The sequence below is a fragment of the Typopeltis vanoorti genome, chromosome 23 (assembly GCF_054136105.1).
Source record: "Typopeltis vanoorti isolate ZY-2024b chromosome 23, IOZ_Tvanoo_1.0, whole genome shotgun sequence".
Taxonomy (NCBI): Eukaryota; Metazoa; Arthropoda; class Arachnida; order Uropygi; family Thelyphonidae; genus Typopeltis; species Typopeltis vanoorti.
This window is the reverse complement of record NC_143571.1, coordinates 27,589,222-27,601,821: the sequence shown is the minus strand read 5'-3', so window position 1 is coordinate 27,601,821 and position 12,600 is coordinate 27,589,222. Positions and strand designations below refer to the sequence as shown.

Here is a 12,600-nt window from a genome sequence, read left to right as displayed (position 1 = left end):
TTCACTTTATGACAAATAGTTGAGAAATCATGGGAATATAACAAATATCTGTATTTAAGTTTTGTAGACCTGCAAAACGGCATATGGAAAGGAGTTGTATGGAAGATACAGATTGCATTTAATTGCAGATTGGCACAGGCATTTGAAGAGACTATTGTTTTTTGAGCAAGTGAATGTGTTGTAACAGGGAAATTAGAATTGTGCAGGTGGATTGTTACAGGGATGGTCTCGTTTGGGGATAATGTTTGAGAAATTAGGGATGGACATTATATTATAGAGAAAGTGAGGAGTAATAAGTAATGAGTATGAGGAGAGTAATAATCACCATAAGAAGGCTGGCAGTACTAGTATTTCTGTATACAAATGCTAGGAGGATTAGAAATAAAGGGAATGAGTTTGTGGGATTGATTAACTTAGTTTCTCCAAAGGTTTGTTGGAATCAGTGAAACTTGGTTAACTGAGGAGGATGTTTTATGGCATATTTCAGCAGGATAGGAAAGGGCGATGTGGTTGTGGAGTAATACTCATGATAAAAGATGAATTGTGTGCTCTAAAGGTGGAAAATCTCAGTGTAAATAATACTAATGGCTTTGAAAGTATATGTTGTGAAATGGATGTTTATAGGATAAGATATTTAGTGGAATGTTACCACAAACCAGGAATATAGATAGCGATGAGCAGGAAATGTTTCAGTAAATTAGTTTGGCAAGTGTGAAGAGAGTTATCAGTATGGGGGACTTCAAATCTAGTGATATAAACTGGGCAAAGGAGACAGCATGGAGCAATAAAGGAACTGAATTTTTTTATTCTGTGAGGGACAACCTAATTCTGTAATGATATATATATACAGTATATATATATATATATATACACATATACTATTTATATACTATTTTTTAATAGAATGGAATTCACTTGGCTATGCTACCAATTATATATTTGGTTTAATCCTTTATTCAAGTGTAAGCAAACAAAGTTTTCGCCAGAAGTATTTTCAGGACTGGGGCAACTTGTGGTAAAGGTGGTATAAGTTAGTAAAGGTAGTCACCCAATTGGCACACTTTATTGTGGCCTAATTCTGTAATGATATGGTTGACACGTTAATCTAGTGTTCATTTTCATTGCCACTGACCTCTGACTTATTTGCCAATTTTCTGTGATTAACTGCTCAACTTTCTGCTTATGGAAATCATTTGCGGTTTTTCCCCCCCCTCTCATTTTATTACTGTGATTATTAAAGTCAACTCTGACATTACTGTTTCTTTTTCTTTGTGCCCAGTGATGTACAGTACTCACATCTACAGTTACTTTACCATAAAAACCTTGTAATCAGTGGGAAATTTTAGTACTACTTACATTTTTCATGTCAAAAATTCAGTTACTGTTTTACACACATCAACAGGCTTGCAAATGAAACATCCATTGTGATTATAATAGCATGAGATATACAAACACCACTGTCTACTAAACTGTACAGGAGAGGCAAAGTAATAAAATTATATTAGGCACATTTCAAGGCTACTCACATTTCAAGCATTGTACATGCGCAGGCATTACTTTTCAATCTCCCTTGAATATGCATTACAAATTTGAAATGAGAAATATCCAATAGTGTATAGCCTCAAGTTTCAATTTAAAGTATTTGTTTCTTACCAGCAGACTAGATCACCCATCAACTATTCTTGCATGCTAGTTTTGTTCACTTAGTCTTGCTAATGTCTATAGAGAAAGTGTAGTGTGTTTTGTAGCTTCATGAACTGAAATTAGTAACAGCAGCATGTTTCTGCAAGGGTTTCAGAAAGTTGCGCCTTCTCAGCTATCAGTAAAGAAGTGTTATGATTTTTGGACTTCTGTTTATCACTGAACAGCCAGATAGACTAGCATAAGAGGAAAATATGAAGTATGTGAGAGCATCGTTTGCCTGCAGTCTTAGAAAATCAGCAATGTGTATATATGTGAGTAGGGAGTTGGGAGTATCACATCTAATGGTTTGGAGAGTTCTTTGAGGATGTCTGCATGTGAAGCCAAACATATCCTAACTTCTAAAGGTCATAACCAATGGTTTTTGACCTTCTCAAGAGATGACATTGCATGACAGTCTCAGTGTTAGGGCATTTTGTAATGTGGCCTTTCCTTTCTGAAGAATCAGTAGTCACTTTGATACACCTAGATAGGCTTCAGATGTTCTCATCCCTCCTTTGCAAGAAATTTTCCAAAAAGTGATAAAATTTTCTAGCAAGACAGAGTTTGTCCCACTGGTTTGACATTTCAACTTACCTCAATGACATCCTATCAATAGTAGGTGGATAGAAAAGGGAACACCCATTCCACTGCCTACATGGTCTCCTGACCTACTCCTGTAATTTCGTCCAGTATATATTGCCATAGACCGTGCAAGATCTCATAGGATTAATTCACTCTGCCATTGGCAATTACACCAGATGTATGAGAATACGTTTAATGAATTGTTGGTTTGACATCTGCCATGTAATCAGTATTTGTACATTTAACACTTATGTAAAACTTATATTTGTGTTATCCAGCACCTATGGTTTCAACTCTCAGATATGGTTTCATATAATTCTCCTTTTAGCAAGATTCATTGCCAAGATAGTGTGTTTTAGGCTCATAAGTATCTTTCTGAGCAATAAATACAAAATGTTTTATTCAGGCAATGACAATCAAGGAAAAGAAGGAGTAGCCATAGTATTCAACACTAAATACGAAGCTGATCTTCTTGAATGGCAGGCAGTCTCAAGTAGAGTGATGTGAACAAATATGAAAATGGGGAACTGGACAATGAGACTTATTTGTGCCTATCGTCCCACGGAAGGTTCTACTAAGGTAGAAGTGGAGGAATTTTTTCAGGCTTTAGAGAAAGCAACTGACACAATGAAAAAGGAAAAGTTGGTCCTTGTTGGGGAACTAAATTGCAGAGTAGAAAATGATTGTCAGACATACAAAAATATTTTGGGAAAATTTGGAGAAAAGAGCCAAGCTAATAATAATGGCAAACACTTGTTGGATTTCTGCTCAGGACATGGACCAGTTATTACTAACACCATGTACCAACATAAAAATGTGCACAAATTCACATGGAGAGAAGAGGCAAGGAATAAGAAAAGTCTCATTGACTATGTTATTTTGATAATGATGTTTTCTCCCTGGTACAGGACACCAGAGTGTACAGAGGATTTGAAATTGGAAATGATCACCATTTAGTCTTGAACATGATAAAATTGATTTTCATATTGAAAAGAAGAACATGTAAGAAAGTTTTAAAGCGAAATAAAAGTTGAGCCGCTCTCAGATATGAACTGTAGACTAAAATATACAAACATTATTCAAGAAAAAATGAAAGAGTTTGAGAACAGGAACCAAACCTTGGAGATTCAATGACAAGCTCTGAAGAAAACATTGTTTGATTCAGCCAGAGAAGCATGTGGTGTGGTTGTCTGCAAGGACAGAAACACCAGGACACCGTGGTGGACACAGGAAGTGAAAGAGGCAGTGAAAGAAAAAGAAGAAACCATATCAAAAGTTCCTGGCAAATAAATCGGCTTTTGCTCTTAGAGAATACAGAGACAAATGTAAGAAAGCTAAACACTGTATAAAACTTGCTAAACAAAAGTCATGGGAGTACTTTGGCAAGAACATAGAAAATAAATATCAAGAAGGTGGCAAAATATTCTGGAGGATGTTGAACAAGCTTAGAAATGGAGGAAAGAGTGCTGTAAAAGGAATTAGAGATGATTCCTTTTACAGTAACATAAAAATGGGAGGAAAAGAAATCCTTGAAGTGTGGAGTAATTGCTTTGAAAAATTGCTAAATGAAACAAGCAGTGATAGCACATTATTGAATAACACTCAACAGGCATACAGTCAGGAATACATATCCATACTTGAAGTGGGAGAAGCCATCAAAGGCTCGAAATGTGGAAAGGCAGCAGGAGTAGATAATATTCGACCATAAATGCTGAAGTATTGTGGTATAAAAGTCTTACATTAGCTGCACTACATAGTTCATAAGGCCTGGACTGAGGGATGATTTTCAAATGATTGGAGTAAAGCTTTTATACAGTACCCATATATAAAAAGGGAAATAAAACTGAATGTAGAATTACAGAGGTATTTCCTTACTGAGTGTTCCTGGTAAGATTTATGCCAGTATATTTGAGAAACGGTTGAGAAGAATTGTGGAAGAAAAGCTTGGTTAAGAACAAGCTGGATTCAAGCCAAATTCAGGCTGTCCGGATCAGATTTTCACTTTACTACAAATAGTTTAGAAATCATCGGAATATAACAAAGATTTAAGTTTTGGTAGGAAGTACTTAAGTTTTGTCGATCTGGAAAAGGCATATGACAAGGTGCCAAGAGAGAAGTTATTCAATACGTTACTATATGGTGTCAATGGGGCATTATATCAAGCAATACTTAGTCTTTATTTGAGTTGTAAGTCAGCAGTTAGAATTGAAGTAAGTACAGGAAGATGGTTTAATGTTAAACCTGGTGTGAGACAAGGATGTACATTATCTGTATGGATCACATTATGAAGGAAAGTGGTATTCACCCTGATATCATAATTGGAGATGTTAATGTCAGCTCTTTACTTAATGCAGATGATGTTATACGTCTAAATAAATCCGCTAGAAGTCTGCAAGATTCCCTGACTAAATTGAATAACTATGTGTATGGTATGAAGGTCAGCAAGAAAAATACAAAGACAATGAAAAGATGCAGAATCGTTGAAAATGTCAACTGCATTGTGAACTGAGAACCTGTGGAACAAGTAAAAACATTTCAACTTCTTAGGAACGATATTTAGTGAAGATGGTGAAATAAATATGGAAATAGACAACAGAATCAACAAAGCTGATATGTAAGAAGTCAACTGAATAAATTCATATGGAATAAGAGAGAAATTAGTCGAAACAGTAAATTAGCTGTATACAAACCAGTTTTAACTTATGGATCTGAGAGCTGGGTCAGAAGTAAAGCACTTGACCAAAGACTAGAAACCGCAGATATGAGAGTTCTGAGAAAGATTAGAGGCGGGAACAGATGTCATCAATGGCAATATCATATTAAAAATGAGGATATTAGGAAAGAACTTGACATTGTCAGCATCCAGGAATGCTTTAGAGAGCTAATCTCAGGTGGTATGGTCACTTAAACAGAATGGGCAAGGAATGATTAGCAGAACAAATGTTCTCTGCCAGGTTGGCAGGAAAATGACCCAGAGGAAGACTAAGATATAGATGGATTGATACTGTACCTTAGACGATAGAAATATAAGATCTGATAATGTTGCAGTCTTGGCAAGTAACAGGCTGATTTGGAGGAAAATTGTAGATAGGAAGTTAGTAATGATGTAAATTTTTCATGTAGTACTGTCATATCCTGTATACTTCTTGAGGGTACATGGCAGGAATTTGATGACGATGATGAGGTATTAATTACAAATTATGGACTGATCAATGAGTATATGAATTGTAATTTAGAAACACTGCAACTTTTATGGACATTGAAGTATATCAGAATTTAAGTTTATATTTTAATTTGTATTAATTCAAGCTGCACTTTTTATCTGCTTTTCATATTATAACTATTTGCTCTGCTTATGTTTCTAGGGTGACTATGGACTTGCATCAGCAGTTGCTGAAATAAAGGACTACAAAAACATGATTAGAATAAGAGATAAGTAAGGTTGTTTTCTGTTTTGTGGAATTTGGAATCTTTGTCATTTAATTTCTGTACTTTTGTGTGTATGTAGCTGAATTCTTCCTACATTTCTTACTCTTTTGGTACCATTTCTATTTTTAAAAAATTATTATTATTCATAACACTTTTTTATAACACTGTTGACGTCTTTTTAAAGATGGAGAAATATGCAGTTGTAGCTGCAACCAAGCTTTGTCTTTAACCAGGGTTACTTTGTTACAAATTGTTATTTGTAACAAAGAATGATGCAGTTCTAACTTTTTCAAGCTCAGGATGCACTATTTCAAGCTCAGGATGCAGCTTGAAATAGTGCCATGGCATAATAATCTGCAAGGGAAGGATATATGCAGTTACTAGACTAATACAGACATGCGGTAGAGATAATATAATGTTTTAAATAACAGCTTCACACATGAGTTGACCTGTTTAATATCAAGAAAAAACTGACTGGAATTTCAGGAAGAAGGCAGAAATACCAGTAACAACATTTAAATTCTGAATACAAGAACCAGTTAAACAGCATGCATATAATATCAAGTGGCACAGCTGAACAGTATGAGGAAATTATTTATTTAAAATTGTAATAAATTAATGGCAATCACTTTCCAAAACTTAAGCACACAGTCATACAGTCTGTGTGCTTAAGGTTAGGATGGTGGTGCAGGGCTTAACATGATTCAAAAAATTGATGATCAGTTTCAACCTACTGTAGTGTAGCATTTTGTATGGTTCTGGTGCACTCTATGTCTAGTGTCGATGGCATGAAAAGAAAGGCCTGAACCTTCAGATTCCAAAAATTGTATGTAATCTTAATATTCTTGGATTCTCATAGCAGCAGAATGGCCAGTCTGTCCAAAGTAGCAAAAATGACAAGAACAGGGTATTTGATAAATGCCAGGCAATGATAGAGGTGATAATGTATCTCAGATAGGCAGTAAGAAAGATGACAGCTTCTGGGCTGGTTTCAAGGTAGTATACAAATTATGTCTGCGAAGGGTCTTTGTCCACACCAGCCAAAATGGATAAAATACTCAGACACTGTTAGATTTTTCATGGATCTAAACAGCATTGGCATTCTGTTTTTCATCATATTATTACCCTCCTCTGCTGTTAATCCCTTAATGGTAATTGTAGGGCCATTAACAGATTAACTCTAATGGAGTTACCTTTGTGTCACTTGACTTGAATTATACTGTGTTACTTGGAATTTCTTCATTGTTCTTCAGTAGTTGAACTTTTTTGTGGCATAGTTTGTTTTATTGTCTGTTCTCAAAGATAAAAACAAATGTCACATGTCAAAATAAATAATTAGTCCTGAAATAACCACAGATCAGCTTTGCAATGAATTTATTTAATGGTAGTAGTAAATTTGCTATGTTTTATATTTCAAATCAGTGCAATGGAAGAAGAAAATTTATGTTTTTCATTTTACTGACAATATTGCAGAAAGTATTTTTGCTCAATTTTCAAATGCCTGCATTGAAAATCGTTATGTTAAATATTTAGAATTTTTTTTAAATAATATTAATTTAAATTAATATGAACTTTTGTTCTCTTTCCTTGCAAAATAGCATTATATAGATCGTGAACATATTTTTTTAAAAATGAGTTTTACAGTTTTATGATGTGAAATTGCATTACTCGCATTCCGACTATTGAGACTTTTCATATCAAAAATTTATAGTTAATGATATTTCATCATGAAGATGTTTGCTTTCACTTAAAATTGCAACAGACCATTTTTTTTTTTCATTGTTTGGGATGCACATTCTTGTAATATCCAGTGTTTAACCAGTGATGATGATATGATGAATATATGATGAAAATAGACGAAAGACATCATACACGGGGAATACAAAGTTTATTTATACTCATTTAGAAGATTTTTAATTGTATACACCCCCCCACACACACACCTCTCCTCTCCTGGAACTTAATTATTAATATCACAGATACTGTTCAAAATCTATTACTTCATTTTATCATTTTGATAAAAGAAATAAGGCAATATTATTATTGTATCTGTCAAATCAGGTACTTCTTAATCCAGACTATTTCTTTGCAGTTTATAATCAGTTGGTCAGCTGTCTGCTGAAATTATTTCAAGTTTTATAAATATTAATTTACAAATATCTATTTGGGTTTATATAGGTCAAATTTATTTCAAACTAAGTTAGAAAATACTGACAAGTTTTGCCAACTTTAGCTGTTTGGCTTCGTCAGGGTAAAAAATAGATGTAAGACAACTTAAACGCTAAAACTGTTACACTAAAACTATAAATGAAGGAAGAACCAAATACAATTGTATTTTTACAAAAAGCAGAAGAACGTGTACATCACACGCATTGAGCGTGTATGATCTCACTTGTTGTTATGTAGGAACGTTCTGTAATTGGCAGCAAGATCTAATTCTGGCATGTTTAAGGATCTCATGAGAGTCTTCCAAATCTCAGCCAGAATTAATCCCTGGTTTCTATTTAGGTTTTGTTTTGAACGGATAACTGTTATGGCTTCCTTTATAATTCGGGAGCAGAAATCTTCCTCTAAGTAGGGCATGGAGCTTTTATCCCATTCTATGATATGGTTTTCCTGGAAAAATGAAAAGCTAACCCCAATTTGTCTTCTCTATTATTGTTTACGTCTTCTATGTGTTCCTTTCTTCTGATTTTGAAACTTCCAGGTGTCTGACCAATATAGTTTAAGCTGCACAAACAGGGAATGTTGTAGACTCCGGCATATTTGAAAAAAAAGGATGACTGTTTTTTGGAGATCTTAAGAATTGGCGGATGGTCTTTGAAGGTTTAAGAGCCACTCGTATTCCGTGTGGCTCGAGGAGTGTAGCAATCTTATTGGAAACTGTCCCCGTATACAGAATCACAATAGTGGAATTATAATATATATCTTCAGGCTGTCTTTGTCGGGGGGTCACAAAAAAGTATCTTGTGGATTAATTTTCTAGGATAACCATCGTTTATAAGGTTATTTGATATCAGGAATAGTTCATCTTTGAGGTCTTTATCATCTGTAGTGATGAGAGAAGCTCTATTTCATTTCTCCAGGAGGACAAACCATACCACAGAATGGAACAAAAGCTTCATGCCCTACTTAGAGGAGGATTTCTGCTCCTGAATTATAAAAGAAGCCATAACAGTTATCCTTTCAAAACAAAACCTAAATAGAAACCAGGGATTAATTCTGGCTGAGATTTGGAAGACCCTCATGAGATCCTTAAACATGCCAGAATTAGATCTTGCTGCCAATTACAGAACGTTCCTACATAACAACAAGTGAGATCATACACGCTCAATGCGTGTGATGTACACGTTCTTCTGCTTTTTGTAAAAATACAATTCTATTTGGTTCTTCCTTCATTTATAATTTTAGTATAACAGTTTTATCATTTAAGTTGTCTTACATCTATTTTTTACCCTAACGAAGCTAAACAGCTAATGTTGGCGAAACTTGTTGGCATTTTCTAACTTAGTTTGAAATAAATTTGACCTATATAAACCCAAATAGAAGTCAATCTATCCTGTAGTTCTTGTGGTCAAAAATAACCTTTTTATTATTATAGATACACTTTTTTTTTAATCATTTCATCTTTTTGGACTGTGTATTTCACATTTCAGTATCCAAAATCTTTAACTGTATTTTACCTGTTGAGACACAAAATGAAATAATTATTATTTTATCTATATTCATACTATTTCTTTGCTATTTGATTATTTCAACTATTACTTTCTTTTCTTTCTGTGTTCCATATTCAGTTGTTTAGAGCAGGGATCAACCTTTTCAGACACGCGGGCCACATTCAACTTTCATTTTTAATAATCAGGCCGCAAGCATTTATTTAAGAGAAAATAGTGAGTTAAAAAATACTTAAGTTATCAATTTTTATTATGTCAATCTTAAAAAATCTTAAATCTTAAGAATCTTAAAAAACACAGAAATATTTAAAGTACGAGATATGAAACAAGCATGAAAATGAAACACAATGAAAAATTATTATCACTTAAAAACAAAGTAATATAGTGTATCCATCACAATATGTACGTATGTCTCCCTGCTTAATGTGACTTTTGTGATTGTTTTCCCTTAGCCAGATTATCTTGATCCACTTTATAACCTGAGGTGCAAATTCGAATTGAAGCATGCAAATGTTCATCAGTCAGTCGAGAAGAAATTTTATTTTTTCTAAAACTCATAACAGAAAATGCTTATTTGCAAATGTAGGTGCTTCCAAATGCGACTATCATCTTTGCGAAACTGATTAATCCTTCAATTTTTTTTTTGGTAAGCATCAATCAATGTCGACATTAAAAGCATTCAAACATAATCGCATGCTATTTTTTATGAAAATCCACAAATCTTGTTGAAAATTCTGTTTGTAAATCTTCAATAATACCAGCAAAAGTTTCCTTTTATTGGTATTTCCAAGTTGCTTAGGAGATATCACAAAGTATAGGTATAAAATTATTTTTAATTTATTATTCATATTATAAAATGTATTAGTTAAATAATTCCACATACGGGACACATGGCATGTAAGTATGGTCAATCTTTTATGGGCCACCAATAATGCGTTTGGGCCACTGGTTGCCGTTCCCTGGTTTAGAGAATAGCAATCAGCTAAAATTATCGCATTTTTACAAATAGATTAGCTGTTATTTTCCTTACCTAAAAGTCTTATCTTTATGTCATGAAATAAATATGAAGATTAATATTATTTTCAGTTAGTTTCAACATAATAATGTGCACATATTTACATGGAGAGAAGAGGCAAGGAATAAGAAAAGTCTCATTGACTATGCTATTGTTGATAGCGATGTTTTCTCCCTGATGCAGGACGCTAAAGTGTACAGAGGCTTTGAAATTGGAAGTGATCACCATTTAATCTTGAACAGGATAAAATTGAATTTGATATTGAAAAGAAGAACATGTAAGAAAGTTTTAAAGTGAATAAAAGTTGACCAGCTCTCAGATGTGAACTGAAGACTAAAATATGCAAACATTATTAAAGAAAAATGAAAGAGTTTGAGCACAGGAACCAAACCTTGGAGATTAGTGGCAAACCCTGAGGAAAACATTGATTGATTCAGCCAGAGGGGCATGTAGTGAGGTTGTGTGCAAGGATAGAAAAATCAGAACTTCATGATGGACACAGGAAGTTAAAGAGGCAGTGAAGGAAAAGAAGAAAGCATATCAAAAGTTCCTGGCAAATAAGTCAGCTTGTGCTCTTAGAGAATACAGAGACAAATGTAAGAAAACTAAACACTGTGTAAAACTAGCTAAACAAAATCATGGGAAGACTTTGGTAAGAACATAGAAAATAAATATCAAGAAGGTGGCAAGATATTCTGGCAGTTGTTGAAGAAGCTCAGAAATGGAGGAAAGAGTGCTGTAAAAGGAATTAGAGATGATAAAGGTGACATGAAAACTTGAGAAAAAGATATCCTTGATGTGTGGAGTAATTACTTCGAAAAATTCCTAAATGAGACAATCAGTGACAACCCAGTTGAAAAACCAATGACCAGGCATGCAATCAGGAATACATATCCATACTTGAAGAAGGAAAAGCCATCAAAAGCCTGAATTGTGGAAAGCCAGCTGGAGAAGATGATATTCAGACAGAAATGCTCAAGTATGGAGGTATAAAAGTCTTACAGCGGCTACACTGCATATTTCAGAAGGCCTTGACAGAAGGATGAATTCCAGATGATTGGAGTAGAGCTTTCATAGTACCCATATATAAAAAGGGAAACAAAACTGAATGTGAGAATTACAGAGGTATTTCTTTACTCATTGTTCTTGGTACAATTTATGCAAGTATACTTCAGGAACATTTGAGAAGGATTGTGGAAGGAAAGTTTGGTGCAGAGCAAGCTGGATTTAATCCAAATAGAGGCTATCAGGATCAGATGTTCACTTTACGACAAATAGTTGAGAAATCATGGGAATATAACAAAGATCTGTATTTAAGTTTTGTTGATCTGGAAAAGGCAAGGTGGCAAGAGTGAAGCTATTCAATACGCTACAGTTATTATGTGGTGTCAATGGGGTATTATATCAAGCAATACTTAGTCTTTATTTGAGTTCTAAGTCGGCAGTTAGCATGAAGGAAGTACAAGAATATGGTTTAATGTTAAGTCTGGTGTGAGACAAGGATGTACATTATCCCCTCTGTTATTCATTATCCATATGGATCACATTATGAAGGAAAGCGGTATTCACCCTGATATCAAAATTGGAGATGTTAATGTCAGCTCTTTGCTTTATGCAGATGATGTTATACTTCTAAATAAATCTGCTACAAGTCTGACTAAATTGAATAATTGTTGTAATAGATATGGTATGAAGATCAGCAATAACAAGACAAAGACAATGAACTAGGCAGAAGCACCGAAATTATCAACTGCGTTGTGAATGGAGAACCCATAGAACAAGTAAAACATTTCAGCCATAAAGAGGATGAAGAATGGAAAATCAGTGGCCCCTTACAGGATCCCAGTGGAGACATGGAAGGCACTGGGGGAAGAGGGAATTGACCTGCTGTGGGTCCTGTTAATAAGTTTGTCAACATGAAAATATACCTGAGGAATGGAGGAAAAGTATACTCTTGTCCCCATCTACAAGAGTAAAGTGGATGCACAAGACTGTAAGAATTACCGAGGAATAAAGTCAATGTCCCACACAATGAAAATCCTAGAGAGGGTTCTTGATGGAAGACTGAGGAAGGAGGCGGAGATTGCAAAGGAGCAATTTGGTTTCATGCCTGGTCAATCGATGACAGATGCTATCTTTGGGTTACGACAGATGATGGAAAAGTTTCGAGAGAAGCAATGGGAGCTACATCTGGTATTTATTGATCTGGAGAAAGTG

The 12,600-nt window shown here is 34.5% G+C and overlaps 1 protein-coding gene across 1 annotated transcript in view; it reads left to right on the top strand.

Moving 5' to 3' along the window:
- The window catches only part of LOC150093712 (centrosomal protein of 290 kDa-like), a 462,999-nt gene that overhangs the window by 141,621 nt on the left and 308,778 nt on the right, over positions 1-12,600 (top strand). Inside the window, exon 10 of the mRNA XM_090412505.1 lies at positions 5,631-5,701. Within this exon, the coding sequence (XP_090268631.1) occupies positions 5,631-5,701 (71 nt within the window). The remainder of the gene's footprint in view (positions 1-5,630; positions 5,702-12,600) is intronic.